Consider the following 25,199-nt stretch of genomic DNA (forward strand, 5'->3'; position numbering starts at 1 on the left):
CATGGATACGCACAGTTTTGTGTGTTGGTTCGTTATACTTCCGGATGGCAATGTTATGAGCTTAATATTGTTTATAGCTTATTCCGTTTATAATATATAAATAACAATAAATAAATAATAAATAAATTCCCTTTATTCGTCCCAACGGGGAAATTTGTCTTTAGGGCCTATTCCAAGGGAAGACTGGAATAACCCAGGCGTCAGCCGCATCGCAGCGCCGCAAAGTGTGCTAAGGCGAAGTGACTTGCTCAAGGTCACACGACGAGGATAGTAGTCGAACTCGGTGCCTTTTGGGTACGAAGCAAAGACCGTACCGCTGAGCCACGCTGCCTATATGACACATCATTCTATTCGGACAATTACTACCGTTTTGTAATTCATTGTACATATTTTCAATTTCGATATTTCCTATGTTATACTTTTATATCTGTTAGATAATAATAACGACAGCGTTATAAAAGGTGAAAATAATACAATCAAGTCAAGGAAATCGGGATAAAATCTATTCCCATAGGGCCTATGGCCGTAAAGTATTCTGTACTTTACATCATTTTGTAACGAAGTTGAAGTAGGAGAACATTCGAGTTTTTATCAAATGACAAACAGCGGTCTTTGTTTGGCAGGGAAGCTACTGGGGGTGAAGGCACAAAGGACGACGTATCGTAAATATCTTATTTATGTCATAAAGCGGGGACCGCATTTCTCTGACGTCAACGTCCTTATTCGTTTGATACGTCAATAAGTATTGATTGATTTTCTGGATTGACCACAATCGACAAAGTGAAATATACGTGAAGACTTATGTAAAAGTAGAGTACTTTCACCGCTGGGCTAAATGGAGCGGATTAAACGAGTTCTATGATGTTTTCGGAATTCGACATCTAACGATCTTATAATAAATGAAATAAATTTGACTAACTACAATTTGAGGAGTTAATTTGTACAGCCTTTTAGTCACACTACTACCGTTTGAGACACAACCACCTCCGTTATAATTATTTAAGGGTGAATGAACAGGCGACAAAATAAAATCCTAAGTCTAAATCTAAATACGAAAATAATAACAAACACATTTCTATTAAGACTTCCCTCTGGAGAGCTCAACATTCAGATTGAATCGATATGGTTAAAAACATTTAATTTATCATTATTTTGTCTTGATCTTTAATTCATTGGGAAGCAGTAGTTTTGACGTCACACCTTTCTCTCTCCAGGTTCTAAAATCATTAGAAGCGTGTATCCAGTCCTCCTGGTGATTCACAAGAATAGGTTACACATTGAATCATAAAGTGGAATAGCTATTTTAGTTGCAGGATGTACAGGCAGATTCTTATGATTACGGTCGTAAAAGAACAAGGATATCTTATCTTTAGTTAGACTAAAAAAATAACCCAGAAACCAGAAGATCAGTTGCAACAGGTATATGTATCCAGTCCTCCGGAGGCTTGTTTCCACATTTCCAAGGAGCATGGAACCGATATTATGACGTCACACGTATGTTCCGTATTTCATTGTGACCAGTCGTCTCAAAACAGGGTGAACTCTACAGGCACGTTTTAGTGGCAGGTCTGATAACCGAATGCAATCATGGGCCTTATTTAACATGAAGACGAGACACCGTACCGCTGAGTCAACAATACACACAGTAAGGCTATCCACACACCGGAGACTGACTCCGATGACCCGGCACTGCCGTCCTCTGCCGTCTTCCGGATAAAGACGTCGGGCACCGACAAAATACTAAGAATAAAGAGAAGAGCCGCTAGACCTACCCATACCAAGCAGCCGGCGTCCTCTGCCGGTTTTTATCGAATTTGGTATGGGTAATTCTGGAGGCTCTTCTCTTTATTCTTAATATTTTCTCTTTGCCCGACGTCTTTATCCGGAAGACGGCAGAGGACGGCAGTGCCGGGTCGTCGGAGTCAGTCTCCGGTGTGGGTTAGCCCTAATGAATTCATCTCTTAACGAAAATGATCCTAGCTCAAGAAAATTAAACGATATGCCAGAAGCAAGGATCGAGCCCGTACAATGCTTTATCTGCTCAGTAATATCACATTCGGATGAACGTGATGAAAACGTTTTGCGATGGATGACTTGTGGACACAAATGTCTGATAAATTCAACCATAATTTTTGAACAGTCATGAATTTCTATCCTTAATGTAATGTCCTTGATTTAGACTTTAAAAAATCGTTCGTCAATTTTTGTACTCTGGGAGTTAAATTAGTGTTTACGTAGAAGTGTGTTTATACCAACGTGCACTTATTTTCAGGGCTGATGACCTACCTAATTTTGTGGGCTCATTGTTGTGATGGAAATGCTCTCAAACAAAATTTTAAATTATTGACATTGCAAACAGCAATGTTCAATCAAGCCTTATATTATGTGAACCTAGGTTTATACAAAGGAAGTGAAATGGATGAGAGGCTCTTTGTATTGAATCTGTCCACACCGAGGTGTGTGTTTAGACACTTTAATGCATGACATAATAGCAATTAAAAGACGTGAATTGATCAAACATTTTGTACACTAAATAAGCAGGACACATTGACATCGTATAAATTGAGAATCTCACTTGTGCCAGGAAAAAGTAAATAAACAGTGTGTATAGCATTATGCCTGACAAAGGTTATGTGACAAAAAGCCGCAATCTGGTTTTATGTCACGTTGACCCTAATACTGAAAATTAAATTTTGGGTCAAAATGACCCAACATACGAAACGCTTTTCAAAACAATAATCGAAGCTATACTTATTGTTTTTGCATGTAACTTCATACGTATGTGTTTAAAATTGCATTTTCCCCTCGATATAGTTTAATTGACAGAGCTGTATCAATATTAAGGGTCCGCACGTTTTTGGTCAGTTTTATAAGTTGAGTTTTCGGTAGGTTAAATTACAGACTAACTTGTTATTATTTTCTTTTCTTTTTTTTCGTTACTTTTCTTTTGTTTCGCTTTTTGTATTTTCCCCCCTCTTTTAGGTAGTCTTTAAAGTCAATTTTTCTGTCTATTATATAGCATGGTTAACTTCCAATTTCAATTTTCTATTTGACAGATGTTGACATGAATTTCAGCGAGGACATCTAAACCATATTTCAGCTATTTTAAGGATGTAAACTACATCTACTAACTCTTTGACAATTACTTTTTATCAACACACAAAAATCAAAGATGATTTGCAGAATTACTCTGTACAAATTTTCGCAAATCACATGACAAATAACAATTCCTTTAAATACGAAATCAATGACATCAGAACTTTAAAAAAACAGAACTGAATTCAGACTGTCATTCGTCCACGTCATAGAAAATCAATTTTCCTTACAATTTTGAAGGATCGACATTTGAATCTCATATTCCGAATATATACACGCTCTAAATGACTGACAAGGGCGCCATGTTGCCCTACATTCACACCCATCGGAGTTACAGCCCAACTCTCTATGTAGCGGATGAATCCCCCTATTCTCGTGCCCAGCGGAAGAAATGGGAATATTGGGACAACTACTACCGCCTGCATCCCCACCACTCCTACTGGTACGACTATCACGCACGACGCCATCACTATCCTCACCCCAAAGACTACTACACTCGAGTAAGCCTCCCGGACATCAGAAACCCCCCATACGTGGACGAATACGCCGTTGATCCACGCCACGAAGCTCATTACAGACTTCATCGAGACAGGGATCCCTACTGTGCCTATTGCCCGCCAGCTCCTAGAAAATTAGTGCCTTCCATGCATTATGACGAGGTATGGTCTTATGGCCACCGCCCAACCAGAACAAGATATCTCTATTATTAAAATCATTGAATGTTTATTTAATTGATTATTCTCCGGCCATTTTGGAGTGAAGATGAGAAAGACAGAAAAGTTAGACAAACATTCAATATCATGATTTTTATGGGGTACTAGATGCACACGAAAAAGATTCGGATAATTACTCTTCTACCAATTATAATTGATAAACATTTGTCAAGACGGCTTGCAATATATGACCTATCGACCCAAAACGGTATTATATCAGTATGGATAGGACCCGCGAACGTGAATTATAATCAAAACGATTCGAGAAATAGGAACTTTGAGTTTTTTGCAATGTAAAGATTTGTTGTTAAGTAGTTGTCTCCATCATGACGAAGAGAAATTCGCCTGAAGTTAAAAGTTCGTGTTTATAAATTCAACATCCAACGCCTAGTCCATTCCAACTTAATACCGTTTTGAGACGGTGGATCACTTATAAATAAAATAGCCTGACATCATTTTCCTTCGGGTTTCACCAATATAGCGGTAAATGCGGTTAAAGTTAGGATTTCATTTCGCCCTTACTGCTCAAACTGTGAAAACGATTAGTAGGTGTGATTTAGATAGCGTATAGAAAATAGTACTAAAAGGACAATTATGATATGAATGAAATTCAATCTCATTTTAAAGGCAGACTTTTTTCATAACATTGATACTGAAGGAGCAATCGGGATTGATAATCAGGTGATTAATAAAGAGTTTATGAACTATTGAGGTTTTGAGTGCAACAGTTCTGAACTCTAATTAGTTGGTTGTTTGCCCTATTATTGGAATGAAAACATAGCCTATTATTTACTTAATACATATACAATATCACATGTATATATCATCTATAATCAGTTCTTCGCGTGAGAAGGGAATTGTACGAAAAAGGGGAAAAGTAGAAAACATCTCGAAAACAATATTTTAAAAACAAATCTCGAACGATACCGTCATTTAATATTATAACATTACCCTCATTATGGGTTAGGTGAAAATTAAGAAAAGGATAAGCATCATCAAAAAAAAAAAAAAAAGAAAAGAAAAAAGAAAGAAAAGAAAAGAATAAAAGTTGTCATAAGATAGAAGCCACTCCATTGTTGGCATAAATGACAAATAAGAAACATTAAAGGATGTAAACTTGGATTTATATGAATTACCAAACACAGAATCAATTTAATTGAGGATAGCTAAACATTTTATATCATTATTTCTCGGATATCTGTTATGTATTTTACATGATTAATCAAAGAAGGGTATTGTGAACAATGCATTGTTCAAATATTTGATTTGATTCCCGTCAAGTTATGTTTACTCTGAAGGATCCATACCTTCAATTCGAAGTGCCATTTAGAATGTAGAAGAATTGATAAGACAATGATAATCCCACAGACCACACATATTTATATATTTACATGTTACATTATTGTTATATCATCCTTAGCTCATTGTAAAAAATATGTACAATATAAATGTATTCACACATGTATAAAGTATGTGTAGGTGTTATTTATATATAATACAACTTATCATGAATATATCAATCTTGGTAAATTGAGATAACTGTTTAATGAGTAGAAAACCATACGTATCATTTATGACATACAAAATATATATCTGAGTCGAGAAATGTTACAATACTTATCATCTCAGGATCCAACATACTTGTAAGATAAATTTAATTTTGGATAAAAATTGATAATTTTCTTTTTCTATATTCTTACTAATTATTTTCTTGTACCAATTACCTTCAAAAAGAGCAGTAACATAAGCATATTCGTTTATCAGCGTTTCAGGCTTCTCATGAAAAATGTTACGGTCTTCATAAAAATGTAAAAGAGAAATAATTTCCGGATATATTGGTCAATCATTAGTGTGAGGCAAGACATGTGAATTCAATATTTCATTTAATTATGAACTCATTTATTTTACCATAACTCCCTCTTTGTAATAATAAGTAAATACAACCATTTCATTTCCCTTTATTGTATGTAGATATATTTGAATTGTTTGTCTGGTTATGTTCTAATCATGTTTGAATTGAGAAATTGGTTATCTTAACAGGTATTAAATACTATATAGATAAAGCGTTATGAAGCTATCCTCCCTTTTAGGTTCAGAATCACACTTCCTTATAATACAGATAATGCGTTTTTAAGCTATCCTCCCTTGTTATGTTCAGAATCACACCCTTAAAATACAGATAATGCGTTCTTATGCTACCCTCCCTTGTATATGTTCAGAATCACACTTCCTTATAATACAGATACTGCGTTCTTATGCTATCCTACTTTGTAATGTTCAGAATCACACTTCCTTATAATACAGATAATGAGTTCTTATGCTATCATGCCTTGTAATGTTCAGAATCACACTTCTTTAATATTGATTTAGCATTGACTGATCGGATTTAATCTAACAATCCAAAACGAAAGAAAATGAACATAGAAAGAATTCGGATTTAAATAATTCAAAACAACCAATTTTTTGTATTTTCGTCTTTTCTATCATATTATTAATTCCCCAGTCAAGACAGCCTCTTACTTTTAAAATAATCATTTCTAAGTGAGTGTTTTCTCTGTACTGCCGTACTCGGGAAAATCCCATATTTTAAAATTTTACCAGAAAACTCGTCCTTCAAATATCGATCGATTTAAATTACCCTTATCTTGGCAAAAAAAAACCTATCAAACCTGGGACTTCGCGAAGTCCCGGATTTGAGATTTTTTTCTAAGATGATTGTAATTTAAATCGATCAATATAATTTGAGGGACGAGTTTTCTTGCCAAATTTTAAAATATGAGGTTTTCCATAGTATGGCAGTGTAGTTAGTGCTTGTTGGATTTCTCTCTCTGCATTGTCCAAGCTTATATTTATGCCAACTTATAACTTCCTGATCTTCACCTTCTCAGAAATACCATAGTTTCCCCTCCATCATCTAAAAACTGATGAAAATGATAATTAAGCGCGAATGCTAATCATTCCATGCGATGACTCTCACAAAAAGGCTATTTTCCCTTTAAATGAAAACTAGTAGATACACGGTGACGATGCCCTAAGATGCTATTTAAAAGATGAAGGGAAGAATACATTAACATTCAACCTACACAAAACATAGAATTGAATATTTTTTAAAAATGACCTGAAACGAAACATTACAGTTGATTAATCTTCATTGTGTAAAAAAAAAAAATCTAAATCGTATTTCATAAATTACAGAACATATCTATCCCACGCCTTAAAATACATTTTACAATATACTTTTTATAACAAAGAAGTCTTTTCACTGGGAGACTACGCGACTCCTCCACTTGAGCTACCTCTAAGTTGTTATATTGAAGTATCTACTTATACAATTAAATGTTATCAATTTTATTCTCTACGGGGTGCATCATCTTGATTCCGATGTTCTATAATGAAAATGAAAAATTATTTTGTTCTTTTCAATTCTCTTCGCTATCTCTGCATATTGTTGATCCATCTTTTCAATTTTGTAGACTGATTTTGAACGAAATGTTTCATCATCCAGTTTACAAAAACCTTCTCATTCTGTTTAAAAACGTTTCTTAATTAATTAGCTCCATCTACTTCTAACATCGAATTTAAACTGAATATTTTATTCAACATTTTATTAAACAACCTACCCACCTGTTTTAAGAATCATGCCATTTTGAGATTTTACCAATTAAATATAATGTCATTTTTAATAAAAGAAAAGTAAAATCATCTAAAATTAATGAAACGTGTCTTCAAAGTTTTCATTTTATATTTCCTGTTAAATTATGTGTGAAACAAAAGGCTTCGTAACTGGTCGGTAACTTTACATTATTTTTTTTAAAAATTCAAATGCAATATAAACACCATTTGAAATTACTTATTCATAAGCATCATAGATGACACTCATTCATAAAAATCATAGATGGTTATATGTGTCAAAATCCATTCTGGAAATGATTTCAACTTTCAAAATTTAAGTTAACTGTTATGAAGCCTTTGCAATGTCTTTGTTAATGACTTCGCCATTTTCTTTTGCATTGAGGGACATATCCAGACAAGTAAATACTGATTTTACTATTTGAGATCAACTAACATCAACTCATTATTTTACTTTAAAATTAAACAAATAATTATTACATAAATTTCCTAAAATAGGATTTGTTCATGCTTAGATAATTCAAATTGTATAAAATTCACATGTCTTGTCTCTACTGCCCGATCTGAAATTTGAAGTTGATATATAAATTATCTATGTGGAATCATTATCCATTTGTAATGGATTTGTCCCTTAAAACATGCACAAATATCCACAAATATGATAACATCGATGAAGAGTTTGAACCCTCTGATGAATATACACCTCTTTAGAGTATCTACCCTTGAAGAACACTGTGGCAAATGGAAAATTGTTTGAAACCCTAATCTCAAATGTGTTTTTCGTGGGTAGATTTACAACTGGAGAGAAAGATTTGAAATCATGCTCAAAAATCGTATTAGACTGAAGAACTCATTTCATTTTTCAAGACGTCAAATAAATGACCCGCGTGAGAAGCTAAACGTTATGGTTAATGTACCTATTCAGGACAGTGAAAATAAAATAGCTTATCCAAACGAAGTTTGAACGGAAATTGCTCGGCAACATTTTATCCGGTATTTTTTTTTTGGAAACAAATGCAGTTGGAAATTAGGGAACAGCTACTGGTGTAGGAGAAAAAATCTTTAAAAGAGTGTATAAAATGTGCCAGACAAAGCAGGAACTAAGATACAAACAAAAATCATCCCAAAAATATTAGCTGCCTCGACTAGGGATCGAGCATCAGGCCAATAGTCAGGAGTCCTGAGATTTGACCCCAATCGACCAACGCTGATATTGTTGGGTTGTTTGTATTTTTCAATCTGCATTGTTTGGCACTGTTTCACATTTACATACACACCTTTCTATGAGAGAGACACGATCGATTTACCTTTCTTAGCGCTCATACGATTCTTAGTGGTTTCTAGACGTCTTCATTTCTGAAAATAAATAAATATAACCCCTAACCTCTCACACGTCTCTGCTCTCTTCGACAAAAGTCGCCATGCCCCCATTGTCATCACCCAACGAAGAAGCAACGAGAACAGGTTCTCGCTTTCCCCTGGACTCCTCAATCCTACGTGCCACGAGATGACGGGTAAGAAGTTGTTAAATCCTTTCAATCGACGTGCAACTATTTACAGGTCTGATAACCAAAATTGTTATGGACTTATTTTTGTGATGGAAATATTCTCAATCCAACCCAAAATATTATTGTCCACGGCAAAATCTCATAATTGCGTTCGGTTATCCGACCTGCAAATTTGTGCACGTCGCTTTAAAACATTTGCAGTCTAGAGTCCCAAGTCATTAGCATACATTTATAAATGTGACACATTGTAAAAACATGTTCCATTTTTTAAACTTGTAATTTTTCTTAATGTAATTAGTTTTTAATTTTAATAACTTTACAAAATAATATGATGGCATTGGAGAAATAATCAAACATTGGGATTGAAACAAAGCAGCCAATCTCTAAGAGATACGATAAAGCTTGATCTTAATTTAAATAAACTATTGGAATTTACATCCAAAATCTAATTGTTAAAAAAAAGACTAGGGATAGAGAATCCGTTTGGGTTGCCAAAAAGTTGAACAAAATTGGATCAAGGCAAGAACCAGGAATAAAGCGAGACAACAAGTGAATCAAAATGTTTATATATAATATGTACACTTTCTTTTATTTGCTGTTGACAAACATAAATGGACAGGAGAGATAAGAATTATGATAAACTAGATTCTTAACTGACAAACCAAATTCCTGCTGAATCCTTATTAAATGGATTAACACGATAGGGTGCTGCCTATTATCACACTTTAATTGCATGGATCTGTTACGAATTTATCTACGTTGAAATAAAATGATTAAGTGCTCGCTTTTTAGTTTTAAAATACATTTATTCACTCCCCGTCAATATAAGGCTCAACGTCAAAAAAAAACCCCGAGGTAACACAAGGTTAAATCTAATAGAAGCACCATAGAGTTAACAATAGGAAAAAGGTTTTGTGTTGAAGAAATAAATGCTTTCAGTCTATTAGTTGTTCAACTTTTCGTAGTGGTAGAGAGATCTCTGGTACTTAATTTATGCCCTTAACTCTATCCTTACCAACCATAGGAAAATCGTCACATTCGTAACGATCCAACCAACACTTTTGTCATTCAGATTTCTTTTGTAAATCACACAATTTAAAGAAAACATGTTTTATTATAGCTATGAAAACGTGACATTGTGTTATAGAGTTCATTTTGCCGATCAATATTATGCATAGAATGTATTTGTTGCTTTTCTGTTTGAGTAAAAAAACATATTTATTTTGTTTCGGGTGTGTGTGAAATTTTGGGGAAAATTCTGAAAATGGCTGTTAAGGAAAGGGTTAATCACTCTACTACTCTCTATTTCATTGTTTGCTAGCGAGGATCACAGATTAGCGCTTCCATTTGAAGACGAACCACCACCGCCGATGGTGCCCTATGCCCAGTCTGCTCCTCCAGTGGAGGAGATCAAGAAGGGCGCAACGGGCCACTCCCCTCCTTTTAGTGCTCCGCCATTTCGCCTGCTCAAGCCAAGGGAAGGAGGTCTTTTAGATGCGGAAGAGAGGAGAAACGCGGTGAAAAGGGTAGGGGTATTTAAATATAAAGAAATGAAGACATTTATTTATATAATGTTTTGCCATCCTACTAGAAATCCAAACTAATGATTTCATTTCAAAACACGAGGAATTCTACAACGGACGCAACCGACGTTTACATATTTGCAGATCTGATAACCGGGCGCAATTATGGGCCTGTTTTAACATTGTTGTAATGGAGAAGATTTTGCGTTTGTTTGAGAGTTTTGTCATCAGGCAAATTGGGTTGTCAGACTTGCAAATAGGTACACGTCGGACGCAACCATATCTAAAGCAATTTGATATCGATTCCCTTAGTGGTTGATATCTTTGCTCATCATGATGGAAAAGAAAACAGTGGATGTAACATCTAATAGAAATAAAAAATATTTACCCATTTCCGATTGAGCGATACACTCATAACCACAATATTTCAATCAAATTAAAGATAATTCACTTCTCAAACTTTGTCCAACGTTTACAAAAGGTAGCAAAGACGCCTAATATGATTAAATGCTTGTGTTTTCTTACCCATGCGTACTGTTCCATAAGCCCAAAAATACTAGAATCCCAATGAACATAGTACTCATTGCTATTATTACTATTTAATCCAGAGACCAGGATATCTAAGCAGCGAAGTTCCCGAAGATATGGATGCGGAAAACATCCAAAACCACATTTCTCCTGATGACAGTATTAGTAACGTCGGTCTCCAGCCATTTAGATCTCTACTCTTCCACCCTTCGAGGTAAGATCAAATAATTGTGATTATCATTAAGTATGCGCAAGTTTCAAGAGACATAGACCATCATCGTAAATGGTCAACTATAGTTGCGTTTCATAGAAGAAGAAGAAGAAGAAGAAGAAGAAGAAGAAGAAGAAGAAGAAGAAGAAGAAGAAGAAGAAGAAGAAGAAGAAGAAGAAGAAGAAGAAGAAGAAGAAGAAGAAGAAGAAGAAGAAGAAGAAGAAATTATTTGAATGAATCCTATAATAAAATAAAAAAACTAATGGAAAAATACGAGTCGACTTGTACGAATATAAAGACTAATACTTGTCCACAGTGACTATTTTTGTCTAGAATAGAAGATTGTTGTCGAACAAAAGTTCCATTTCAAAAGTTCAATCCCATAATTGTTTCCTCCTCTTTCTTTTAAAATGTGTGGAGTGCACTTAAATTCATTCTTACTTACTTGTCCTCTTGGTGCTTCAGTTGCACATCCGGCCGATAGATTCATACTTAACTTTATCTTTTTGTTCTTTACAATAATTGTCCAGATTGAAACCTGCACACTCATCATTCAACGACCCCTACTTTAGGGACGTGTCCCGCAGAGCTGAGCCGACCCCTCCGCCCATAGGATATGTTCCAAGAAGACGGCTCGAGGGCCAGTACGTGGACATACGTGAGTGGATTAACAAGGGTATCATTAGGTAGGATATCCAAGATAATGTATACAGGATATCAACATGATGAAAATCCCTCTATAATTTATTTCACCAAAGTTGAATTTACACAGTACTCGCAATTCTTTTGGATTTAGCGTGTAAGAAGGGATTTACAGCACGCTTCATCTGAAATATCCGGTCCACCCGAGTTACTGGGGGCTCCAAGGAAGCCTAAGAGTTTTATGGCAAAATTAAAAAAAAAAAAATTAGACTTCGTATAATCCAGTCTGGTATGATATAAGGGTGAATCAGACTTTGGAATCTAGCCTTCAAATCAAACTTTAAAATAATAATTGAATCGATAAGTGTTACTGTTTGGAGTTTTATGAATAAAAGTAAAACAAAAAATAAAGTTTCGTCACCTGATCAATTCAATTTGACATGTAATATTCAACGTCCGATTTGCCTCGAAGATAGAAAGACAGAGGTGGGAAGTCACTCTTACATAAATTTCCAACTGCCAAAACTTTTATTCAGGACATATTATAATATATATATAGTTTATTTAAGCATTTTACAAAGTTGACTGACGTTTATATAAATCAATTTGATAACAAAACACAAACGGAAACATGAATTATCTTATTATAAATATAATGTTATATAAACGGGCATAGTTCATTAAATCACATTGATGTTTATATAATATTGTCAAAAGCTTGTTTGTGCAGCTATGTACATTAATTTATTTTAAACCTATCACAAGCTTCACGTTCTAGCCTATCTAAATACTTTTGACCTATGACGCCAACCGTTTTGTTAGCATTAAAAGAAAAAAACCAATTGCTTTCTATTGCATTGATAACGTTTTGGTTCATCGAAAAGTAAGTTTCCGCCTGTCTACCATAACCCAAATACCCAAATAATAGACATACCGTCAGCAAACAACAAATTGGAAACAGGCCCATTTATGTGTGCGCCGAGCGTTCTACAAATTAGTCAATTTGTATTATCTCTGCGTCATTTCCTATTCCCCTCTCACCATTATCCGCATTGCATTGCTTCACAATGGATTAAGTCCTATATCGTTTTATTTTGTTTCCAAGGTAACGGGCGGAAGTACGACTACAAAGTGAACTACGGGAAATCAGGTGAAGTGGACAGCGAGAGACGGTTGGTGCCATGAAATGATCGCATAACTACCAAGAGATGAATGCTGAAAAGCCTGGAACCAAATCAATGATAGCCCTTCTATATTCCTGTTTTGAAAAAAGTATCTATAGTTAGATCCAAAGACCAGCAAGAGGGCGGTAACATCCATGTGACTCGGAATATGGCTGTTGTTGTTTCTTTTATAGTTTAAACAGTGAAATAAAGATTCCGAGAAAAAACAAACAAACAAAGCCTGCATGTTATGCTGTAGTACTCTACAAAAATGTTTTCTATAAATTTGGTCAGGATACTCGCCCTTCACTTTATAATTGATTGATACTTGAGGGACGAGGATTCTGGCCAAAACTTTAAATACGTGTTTTTCTATTTTTTAAAAAAGAGTACGGCCGTATGTATTAAGCATTTACAATTTCTAATTTTGTGTTTTGGCCAGGCTAAAAATGCCAGTAAAATATAATATTAGAAATTCGATACCCTATCAAAATACATGTTTTGAATAACTCACACTCACACACACACACACACACACACATACATACACACACATTCTCGCACATACAGAGAGAGAAAAAGAAAGAGATGAGAGAAAGAGAGAGAGAGAGAGACAGAGAGAGACAGAGAGAGAGAAAAAGAGAGAGAGAGAGACAGAGAGAGAAAAAAAAAAAAAGAGAGAGAGAGAGAGAGAGAGAGAGAGAGAGAGAGAGAGAGAGAGGGGGGTCTACTAAACTGTAATAATACATCATTCACATAATTTTAGAACGACCACAAGAGCTATTATGGTGGACGGAAGCAATTTATTACATTGTAATAAATCGTATAATATGCTGGAATCACTTCGCGCTAACATTAATCGTAAATAGACATTCATGTTTTACAAGTATACATACACATAATCGTTCATTGACCCCTCTTAAAATGAATCTATAACTATACCTCCCTAAACTATAAAACATCAACAACACTTTTCAATGAACCACGATATGTATATTTTTTGTTATGAAAATGGTAATATAATATAGGTATTAATAGCAACTTTCAAACTTTCGATTTGTTGATTTGCATAAATTCAATTGACAATATCATTATTTTTATATTTCATTTTATTACTATTATAATATATCATATTTTTCTTTATTATAATATTTATTATTGATTTTTAATATATTTAAACTACGTAAATAAATTGATTAATTGTAAATTAAACTGGAATATTAAAGAGTTTGTCAGTACTTTCTTTTATGGAGAGCTAAAGCGACAAATCAAAGCCTCCCTCAAATAAGAACGTTTATTCGAATATGAAATAGCGCATTTTAACGGATTACCATGCCCCAATGCGCTTCACAATTAATTTAATCCCCTAGCAGGATGTATGGAAAGAACTTTTACTTTTCACAGTTCAAACCTTTTCAAATTTACAGTTTCCTTAACAAAGTTGTTATATGAAAGAAAATGACCTGTAAGTTACATACATATTAAGTCGCACCTCAAACTTCAATGAGACTGGCCTATGGTTGGATACTCTGCTCTCAAAATTTAGGATGATCCTTTTCTTCGTCTTTCCACTAAATTTATGACACAGTGAACTGAGTGCGTCGTGCAAGGAACGTTAACGTGAGAGACCTAGTACGTTTAAGCGCCAATAACGGCATTTTGTTCTTTTTTTCCGCCATGAGCATGACCTTCCAAGCCAAGACTGCTTTGTCACTAGTCATGGAAACAGCACACAGAGACGCAACTAGCCATGGAAACAGCGCACGGAGACGCAACTAGCCATGGAAACAGCACACAGACGCAACTAGCCATGGAAACAGCACACAGAGACGCAACTAGCCATGGAAACAGCACACAGAGACGCAACTAGCCATGGAAACAGCACACAGAGACGCAACTAGCCATGGAAACAGCACACAGAGACGCAACTAGCCATGGAAACAGCACACAGAGATGCAACAGAACTGCATAGTGACAACACTTCTACTTTTTATCTTCACAAGATCACCACACCTAAATAACCTAAATATAAACACTTGAGCTTCTATATAGAGCAATATCCATTAAACGTGCTCAAAGCGCTTTACAGGGGGTCCCTAGCTAACAGCAACACTTAATTAACATGTAGAACGAGACATAACGCCTGTTAGGCGATGATATTACAATTTTCTTTCGGACAGAGACAACGCTGTTAACGGCCAGGTACTCATTTTACACCTGAGTACGGTGAGAGAACGTGAGTAAAGAGTCTATTCCAACTATGCGTCGAGCGAGCGAGGCTCGAACCCAGGACCTTCCGATCCGAAAGCGAGTGTCACACCACAAGACCACATAACCGGCCCACCATTCCCATTCACAGTCTGACCGAAAGACATTTTCACGTCTTCAACCCTGTCTCGTTACTTCATTCCTTTAGATCAAAATCCAAAACCTCTTCCTATCCCCAATGCATCACAATTTGGTCACTCGGACATTCGTGATTTCAATAGGTTTCAACAGTTGTGACGTCACTTCCCTCGTAATGACGCATGGTAACTTAGTAACTGGCTCTAAACTATCGGAACAATGGCGGACGCCCTTATGAAATACTTCTCCGACGAGCATAAAAGTGTATCCAGAGGAGAAAAACATGAATCTGATCATGTTTTGATTTTTATACAAGATTATATAAGATTCATCTTAACAACACCACTACCATATTATCTCATTCGTTTGGAGTGTTTCATTAATCCTGTTTTAAGGGGAAACCCGAAACTTTCATTTTATCTGCTTTCGTATATTAAATTGAAGCTTACTTTCCATTTCAAATTGTTATTATAACATATAAGGCAAACTTTAACAATTAAATATCAACTGAATGGTTGATATCATTCAATAATTATTTTAATGTCAATCAAACAAAACTATCAACACATGATTTTACCCAACAATAACCGTTCTATATATAGTACACAGTTCATGTGATATCCACGGGATCTGTGACACGTATTAGGTGATACCCGGTTCATGGTGTGCAATTATAACTCCCATTGCATTTCAATAACCAAATTTATGCTGGAACAAATAACTTAAGCAATGAAACAAAACAGCAACCCTCGCCCCTGTTTTAATACACAACAGAAACTAACACTTATAACATTATAGCAGAAAATAAAAAATTTAAACTAAAGTAGTAGTTAAGTAAAATAGACAACAAACAAACAAACAAAACATAGGAAACAAGACAACAGGAAAACAAAACAAAAAATAAGACAAACCTCCCCCCCCCCCCAAAAAAAAAATACACAACAAAAGAAACCAACAAAATCATAAAACAATCTCAATGACAAAAAAAAAACACAGCATACCTTGTGATGTGAGGTAGTGAATGTTGTCATTGCCCAGCCAAAACTCTCCCTCCAGACTGCCAAAGCCTCTACGATAGTCCTCCCACCCACGATAGAAATCTACACTTCCATCTTGCCGCTTCTGGATGACTGTCCAGCCTAGTTGAAGGAGGAGGAGGAAGAATAATGATATACAATATGCAGATGTATAATGATTTATAGATAGATACTTCATATCAAGAATGAAAGAAATACATCGATAAAATGATAACATGTAGGTAGATGTGTGCGCGCGCGCGCGCGCGTGTGTGTGTGTGTGTGTGTGTCTATATATATATATATATATATAATATATATATATATATATATATATATATATATATATATATCTAGAGAGAGAGAGAGAGAGAGAGAGAGAGAGAGAGAGAGAGAGAGAGAGAGGGAGAGAGAGAGAGAGAGAGGGAGAGAGAGAGAGATGGATAGAGTGATCGATCGGCTAGTAGTACTAGTAGTAGTAGTAGTAGTAGTAGTAGTAGTAGTAGTAGTAGTAGTAGTAGTAGTAGGAGTAGTAGTAGTAGTAGAAGTAGTAGTAGTAGTAGTAGTAGTAGTAGTAGTAGTAGTAGTAGTAGTAGTAGTAGCAGCAACAACAGTAGAAGTAGTAGTAGTAGTAGTAGTAGTAGTAGTAGTAGTAGTAGCAGCAGCAGCAGCAGTAGTAGTAGTAGTAGTAGTAGCAGTAGTAGTAGTAGTAGTAGTAGTAGTAGTAGTAGTAGTAGTAGTAGTAGTAGTAGTAGTAGAGAAGAAGAAGAAAGATAATGAAATAATAGAATAACATATCGAAGATGACTCAAGGGAGACAACTGCTTTGCTACTTCGGTGAGTAAAAATCTTACCTGAGTTATTCACCATTTGACACAGAGCTTTGAATGCGTGGGTCACCCCAGCAGGTTTGATCATGATGTAATAATCCCCCCGGAATCTCATTCCTCCTTGCTCGAATACGTCTTGGCATTCTGGAAGAATAGGAAAAAGAAAAGATTGAATAGTTAAATCATAGTTGATTTTAAAATAATAGTAATTATGATCTTTGATTGGGTTTCTACCTCTCGTGTGATATGTCGAAAATCAGATACAATGCAAATGAAATAGGTCAGACAAGTTTTAGGCATAACATTTCAGAAGGAAGTATAAAAGTTTCAGGAGACCCATGAAGCTGGGGTGTATATAAGTAAACAAGTAGTAAAATTCGCAAGCTAATCGTTTGATAGGCAGGGTGCCGGTCTAAATCATTGTACTTTTTTATGAGAAATAAAATATCTTTGTTAATGCTTAAAGGATAATTTATCTTTAAGGTCTATTCCAAAGGTGCACTGGAATGCAGAGCCGTAAGGTAAAACTGAGGAAGATGACTTGCTCACTTAGTGCAGCGGGGAGTCGAACTCAGTACCTTCTATGATCAAAACAAGGACCAATCCGCTTTGCCACACTGCCTCTTTGACAAGACCCATTAAAACCCAGTTAACTAATCACTGCTAAAACAAAATGACAAAGTAATCAACTGGTTTGCTAACGTGATAGTAGACAGCCACTTAGCTGAGTTGAAAAATCCCTCGGAATAAATGTTAGTTCTCGAGAGTGAAATTTTAAAAAAAATTGAGCTTTATATAGAGCAATATCCATCAAATGTGCTCAAAGCGCTTTACAAGGGGTCCCTAGTCAACAGCAACATTGAACATATAGGACGGGACATGCCGCCTGTTAGGCGATATTACAATTTATCGGACACAGACACCGCTGTTAACGGCCAGGTACTTATTTTACAACTGAGTACGGTGAGAGAATGTCAGTAAAGAGCCTTTTCCAAGGACTCAACAATGCGCCGAGCGCGAGACTCGAACCCAGGACCTTCCGATCCGTAAGCGAGTGTCATACCACTAGACCACATAGCCGCACTGAACAGAAATTCTGTCGAAGGAGAAATTAATTATTTCACCCTGTGGTACAGCGTGTATGTGTAACTATTCAAATATCAAAGTAGTTCAATCCCGTCTATTGATACAATTGTTTCAAGTATCTTTTGAATGATTCAACAGCTTTCTTGAACAAATATAACAACAGATGACGTTAAGATATCCATTCCCATCACTATGTTATTGAATAATGTCGGTATATTGTTGGAAACGTATGATGCAAATTCTATTTTGGCCAAATGACTGTAAAGATTAGTCGTAGGTGCAATAATCATATATATATATATATATATATATATATATATATATATATATATATATATATATATATAATATATATATATATACTCGTATATATATATATATATGTATTTTTTTTTTTTTGATAAACTAATTCTATGCGCTATAGGTTTAACATTGATATAAAAAAGTGCTAACAACTACTCTATACGAGTCGAATTTTTAAGTATTATAAGGACAGAGGGACAATCACTAAGAGAGAAACACATACATTTACAAAACAAATAGTAGATCAGAAATTAGAAAAGTGCATTATAAAAGATATGGAATACAAGGAAATATTCTTGGCAAGAGTAATGTAATGGTTAGTCTATATTTAGGGAATTATTTGTCAGAGCAACAAGTATTTCCCTATGGCTTGTTTGATCTTTTTGACGGCAACCCAGTTCCACACCAATCTGGAAATAAATTTTCTGGCGCCGACAACCAACCAAGCCAACTGTCATAACCGTGGGAATTATAGTGAAAAACAAAACCACAAACATGAATCTATGTCATATACAAAACATGGATTAAATCTAATGGAGATACTACCGTACATCGACAAAACACACATTATCATTTTTCGCCAAATATCTGTTACTTCAAATTTAAATAAATGAGCTTTTATATAGCGCAGTATCCACTAAATGTGCTCAAAGCGCTTTACAAGGGGTCCCTGGCCAACAGCAAGCATTTAACATTTAGGAAGGGACATTACGCCTCTTAGGCGTTGTTACAATTTTTTTCAGACAGAGACAACGCTGTAAACGGCCAGGTACTCATTTAACACCTGAGTACGATGAGAGAATGTGAGAAAATAGTCTTTTCCAAGGACTCAACTATGCGCCGACCAAGGCTAGAACCCAGCCCTTCCGATCCGAAATCGAGTGTCATAACACTAGACCAATTTAGCCGCACAAAAAAAAAAAAATATACGGAAACACCATAATATTATGTACCCAAAATTTGTCCGTGGAAATACTGGGATGTGCTATTGGGGACAGCGTGGCGCAGCGGTACGGTCTTAGGCATCGTACCCGAAAGGTAACGAGTTCAATCATCCGCCGCTACGCCGTGTGGCCTTGAGCAAGTCACCTCGCCCTAGCTCAATTTGCGGCGCTGCACTGCGGTTAACGCCTGTGTTATTCCAGTCTTCCCTTGGCATTGACCCTAGAGACAAAGTTCCCCTATGGGATGAATAAAGGGAATTTTATTATTATTTATTTATTTTATCATTTCCAAAATAACAATGATGAGCCTATGGCTCATGTCGTCTTCCAGACTCGCTTTATTCTATGGATAGAGACAGATGCATGCCTTGATACACATATATCACTACACAATTATTCTATGGCAATGTCGATGACTTTAGAAAGACCACGGAATTCGTTACTAACATAGGAATCTAGCATTGATCTACTTCGGGGGATTAAATAATAATGATACCACCACCACCACCACCACTACTACTACTACTACTACTACTACTACTACTACTACTACTACTACTACTACTACTACTGCTACTACTACTACTACTACTACTAATAATAATAATAATAATAATAATAATAATAATAATAATAATAATAATAATAATAATGATGATGATGATGATGATGATGATGATGATGATAATAATAATAATAATAATAATACTAATAATAAAAATAATAATAATAATAATAATAATAATAATAATAATAATAATAATAATAATAATAATAAGAAGAAGAAAGAAGAAGAAGAAGAAGAAGAAGAAGAAGAAGAAGAAGAAGAAGAAGAAGAAGAAGAAGAAGAAAAAGAAGAAGAAGAAGAAGAAGAAGAAGAAGAAGAAGAAGAAGAAGAAGAAGAAGAAGAAGAAGAAAAATAAAAACAGTAAGAAGAAGAAGAAGATAACGATGACCTCCAACTAGTTAATATATACTTAAATTTGAGACAGATTTAAGACTGTTTGACAAGTCTGTGGTCATAGTGATAATATAAAGATGGGTGAAGCACAATTTCTCTGACAAAGAATCAAAAAATGAGAATATGGCGTTTAGTCAGAGTATGGTGGAATAATGATGATAATAGTATCATTGCTGACCAAATAGATAACTACTGCTCGGTGATTGTTTTGGAAATGTCAGTACTGTCTACTGAGGAGGATCTATTTCATATTAATATTTGTCGCATAGCCAGATTCATATCAAAATCACGAGCTGACAACGCGGTCAAATTTATGATTAAAATCCTCTCTCAAAAATAATACACCGATGTTATTGGGAGTATAGATATAAAGGTTAAAAAGGCAGATTGGTTTGAAAAAAAATATTCAATTTTTCAATGTTCAATTTATGTAGACTCTTCTTCTTTATGAATGAGACGATCTTTTTTTTTTTCTTTTTTGTTTTTGACAATGCGGTCAAATCAACTTGCGCTTATTTACAGGTCTGAAGGCGGAACAAAATTATAAGCTTGTTTTGACATTGTTTCACTCGGGAACTATTTTTATGTTGATTTAAGAGTATTTGCTTACAACGGGATTATACCAAAGTAGATTAAAAGACTTGTAAATAATTATTGGTAAGATCAAATATAAAATGGTTACCGTTCGGATTGGAAGAAAATGAATACGTGCAATACACCGAAATTTATAGATTATTTAAAGTGGAACAAATGACCAATAACAAATTAGTTTATAAAACACTATCTATAATAAAAAATGCGTCTTGATCACATACTGTCATTGCAACATTTTGCTTCTCATGTGTTGAACGTATCCTAGTTATCGCCCCTTTTCAAATGACGCAAATGAATACTCAAGAGAGTTGATAAATTAAATGATTGTAACCCTTTTTGGACTCTTCTGACTGAGTTTTAATCCTTAAGTATTGAATTTGAGTGGTTCTTTTAGTTGTTCTGATTATTGTGTTTTTAAAAAAAGATTTATATGTGAGTGCCTTTATGTCTTTTGTTTATTTTCTAGGTAATACCAAGAGTCAATTCAGAAATACGAGTAAATCCATGTCAGTACTTTTTCTTTGGTCAAAAATGAACAACCTTTCAAAGGTGATAAATTACATTCAACGATGATCTGTTGTACTCGGAGAACATGAGCATAAAACTGATAATAACTCACAACCTATAGAATGTTCAAGAAGTATGGCAGAAGGTTGCCAGTTATAATTTCTTATCTTTTTGTAACATGCAGTATGTAGGTATTTTATTTTGACATAGACTGTTGGTTCAGTTATTGCGTTGTAAAATAAAGAACTATTCCAATTCGTTGGGATGGTAAAAAAAAAAAAGAAACAAACAATAATTATTAAATGTCATTATCCCATTCATCTTATTATAAGGTAGCACGCGCCCTCTATGTCGATGTGTTATGACAACATCAACTCATCACATGTGTCAAGATTGGGATTATTATGGTTGAAACCACAAATGATTGTAAGTATAACCATGAAATATACCACCACTACACATCGCTTGCTTCAAGTCTACAATAATAGCAATAATTGGAAGGCAAGCAATTTCAAGGCAATTTCCCCAGCCTTCAATTTTGAAAGAAATTAAATAGTCACTCCAGACACGGAGTCCCCCGTGAATCGGAATTGGAGGATGTCAAGACCTGACCTCAGTTGACCCATTTCAACCTATGACCTTTTACCTTCTACCTACTCTAATTGGCTATGTCGTTACCACGGTCTTTCCCCGGTGAAAATGTCACAATCCAGTTTAGACCCCGCCTCACACTTTCGGCTATCAACTATCAACTCTCGGCTTTATTTTGACAAAACGCAAAAGTTTTGGGGAGCAACAAAACACCTTTTATTTAAATATATATCGGCTATGATGACCTCCAAACGTCAAGATGTCTGACATTTCTGACTTCTCTGCGGCATCCTGGTAGATCCGGGTTCGAGTCCCACTCTGAGATATACAAAATCGATTCCTCGAAGACGGCTCTCTACTCACACTGTTTTATCTCACTCAGTTGTAAACTGAGTATCTGGCCGTTGACAGCATTGTCTCTGTTAGGGAAAATTTGTAATGTAGCCTTACCGGCGATATTTATCGTCTTAAATGTTACGTATTGATATTGGCTAGGGACCTCATGTAAAATGCATTGAGAACGTTTAGTGGATGTTGCGCTATATAAATGCTTGTCTTTATCCTATAAAGCATCAGATTTCGGACTTATTGACCATTTGGTGGGTCAACTTAGTCGGTCCATCTATTTTTTGAGTCAAATATTTTCTTACCAGTATTAATTTGATGGATATTATGACGAAGATTTGAACCTTATATTTTCATGAGATTAATTTATATCTCATTTCGCTGCTGTTTTCTTCAATAAATATCTTTTTCGATTTGAAAGTCGTTGATATTTTTGTGATTGCCCAAAGGCGATATATCTCAGTCTGTCCGATATTGAAAATATTATGATGGTGACGAAGGGCCTGATGATGGTGATTATGATGATGATGATAATAATGATAATCATGATAATGTTGATCATGAACAAAGGAGAAAAATGATGGAGTGAAAAGGGGTGGGGGGGAGGGGGGGGGGGGGGGGGGGGAGAGGAAGAAGGAGGTGGAAAGGGAGGCAGGATGAAGTGAGAAGTACAATTTGTACATTAAAAACAAAAGAAAAAAAAAAGTGTTGAACCAAGGGAAATAACACCCAGTTTTAGAACTTGACAAGTGATGGTAGTTTGAGTGATTGCCCTTTAACACTCGTCATAAAGATGATGCTAATTCAGTATTGTTTCACAACCACACTTCAACGATGACAGCCAAATGGGTAGAAAATGACTCAGATCTATGGTAATGAGATGGATTTTGTGATGAAGGAACACAACAAGGGTAGCTGGATGCATTCCAGGACTATTATAAAATATTTTGATACAATTTTGGACATTGTTTACAACAATTTAAATTAGTTTGTTTTTGTTAGGCTAGTTTAATGGGGATTGCCCCTCGGATGCGTAAATTTATTGGAGTATTTGACGCTTTAAAATTAGCTCACTGTTGCATTCGATACTAGAAATTGATAGTTATTCTTTGGATAGAACGCCGGTCTATGAGCCAGTTGCTAATTTTGTTAGATTATTATATAGGGCAATGTGAAAGGGTGTTGGGGGATGGGGCGAAGAGAGGTGAAGAAGTGGTAGAACAACAATATCATCATCATCGTCATCATCATCATCATCATCATCATCATCGTCGTCGCCATCATAAACATCATCATCATGATCATTATCACATCGTCGTCGTCATCATCGTCATCATCATAACCATCAAAGCTCCAGGTTGTACATCTACTCAATGATTCTCTTTCAAAGTAACTGTCCTTCCCATTCTTCCCTTGCAAACACAAGTGTGTGTGAAACTATCTCAAAGCCGTAATCACACACAAACACACACACACACGCTCTCCCTCTCCCCCCCCCCCCCCCCTTCCTCACAAACACACAAACTCACACGTATACACACACCCGCACACAAAATATAATTCCGAACGACCAATCTCAATATCTAATGTTATTACCCACAATTCACTTTTCCGCAATGACCGGATATGAGTCGGGTCATGGCAATCATTTTCGACTTTATCTCGTCTGCTCACTTAAAAAAAAAAAGAAAGAATAGAATCAGTTGCAACATAGGAACGACCAGGCTAGATAGTCTTATTATTCGAATAACATTTGGGGACGTGGGCTAACGTGCCTGACCAAATTGGCAAAAATAAAATGCCACAAGGAGAATTATGTCTTAATTATTTAATTTTATTCTATCCAAAAAAAAAAAAAAAAAAAAAAAAAAAAAAAAAAAAAAAACCCGCATTGGTACCATTGGGCACATTATTGTTTGAAGTAAAAAATAGCCACTAGGAACTCTGTCCATCTGTCAGCCCTGAATCGAGTGTTGACGTGAAAGCCTACCAATCTGTAATTGGAATTCAATAGTCTGTTGTCACGTCGCCCAGCAACGGCGGGCATCGTGGTTCTAAATAAAGAAAATCGGTACTTGTTATTCTTCATGCTGGCTAGAAATTTTCATATGTCTAGTGATCAGAATGTGTAAAAAATCAAAACTAATCAATTTATGATGTATTTTTTTTTACTCCTCTGATACGCTTTTATGCTGTCGGAGAAATATTTCATAGGGGCGTCCGCCATTGTTCCCATAGCTTAGAGCCAGTTACTAAGTTACCATGCATCATTACGAGGGAAGTGACGTTACGTCTGTTGAAGCGTATTTGGTAATCGACAGCAGCGTTTTACTTCCAACAAATTGCTCCAACTTGAACATATTGCTATTGTATTCCTTGCAGACATAGCCAGCTTTAAATCTAGTTGTCACACTCGTCATCATCGTCATCATTACCATCATCGTCATCATTACCATCATCGTTATCATTACCATCATCGTCACCATTACCATAACCATCAAAGATCCCCAAAATCTCCGCAACCCAGAGGAAGTGACTAGGTCGTGACACAGAGGTAGCTGGATCTATTTAGGTCGGGCGACGGTAGAAAATAATCCTACCACAAAGTTGTGGTTAATCCAAGACATCTCATCATATCATTAAAGCATAAGACCTACTTTCC

At 35.5% G+C, this 25,199-nt stretch overlaps 2 protein-coding genes across 13 annotated transcripts in view; one reads left to right on the forward strand and one right to left on the reverse strand.

Moving 5' to 3' along the window:
- The window catches only part of LOC144967853 (uncharacterized), a 15,590-nt gene extending 1,936 nt beyond the window's left edge, over window positions 1-13,654 (forward strand). The window contains exons 2-7 of one of the 2 annotated variants that reach the window (XM_078905573.1): window positions 3,057-3,755; window positions 8,856-8,953; window positions 10,269-10,473; window positions 11,079-11,212; window positions 11,740-11,895; window positions 12,957-13,654. In XM_078905573.1, coding sequence (XP_078761699.1) covers window positions 3,381-3,755; window positions 8,856-8,953; window positions 10,269-10,473; window positions 11,079-11,212; window positions 11,740-11,895; window positions 12,957-12,960 — 972 coding nt within the window. In that variant the 5' untranslated portion in view covers window positions 3,057-3,380 and the 3' untranslated portion in view covers window positions 12,961-13,654. The remainder of the gene's footprint in view (window positions 1-3,056; window positions 3,756-8,855; window positions 8,954-10,268; window positions 10,474-11,078; window positions 11,213-11,739; window positions 11,896-12,956) is intronic. The other variant, XM_078905572.1, reaches the window with a different exon arrangement.
- The window catches only part of LOC144967852 (angiopoietin-related protein 7-like), a 227,243-nt gene that overhangs the window by 11,453 nt on the left and 190,591 nt on the right, over window positions 1-25,199 (reverse strand). For all 11 annotated transcript variants that reach the window (XM_078905567.1, XM_078905565.1, XM_078905568.1 and 8 more), the window contains 2 exons: window positions 17,231-17,350; window positions 16,362-16,499 (listed from right to left, as the gene is read on the reverse strand). In XM_078905567.1, coding sequence (XP_078761693.1) covers window positions 16,362-16,499; window positions 17,231-17,350 — 258 coding nt within the window. The remainder of the gene's footprint in view (window positions 1-16,361; window positions 16,500-17,230; window positions 17,351-25,199) is intronic.

Source organism: Berghia stephanieae, chromosome 3 (genome assembly GCF_034508935.2).
Source record: "Berghia stephanieae isolate SIO BIC M18660-M18661 chromosome 3, UCSD_Bste_1.3, whole genome shotgun sequence".
NCBI lineage: Eukaryota > Metazoa > Mollusca > Gastropoda > Nudibranchia > Aeolidiidae > Berghia > Berghia stephanieae.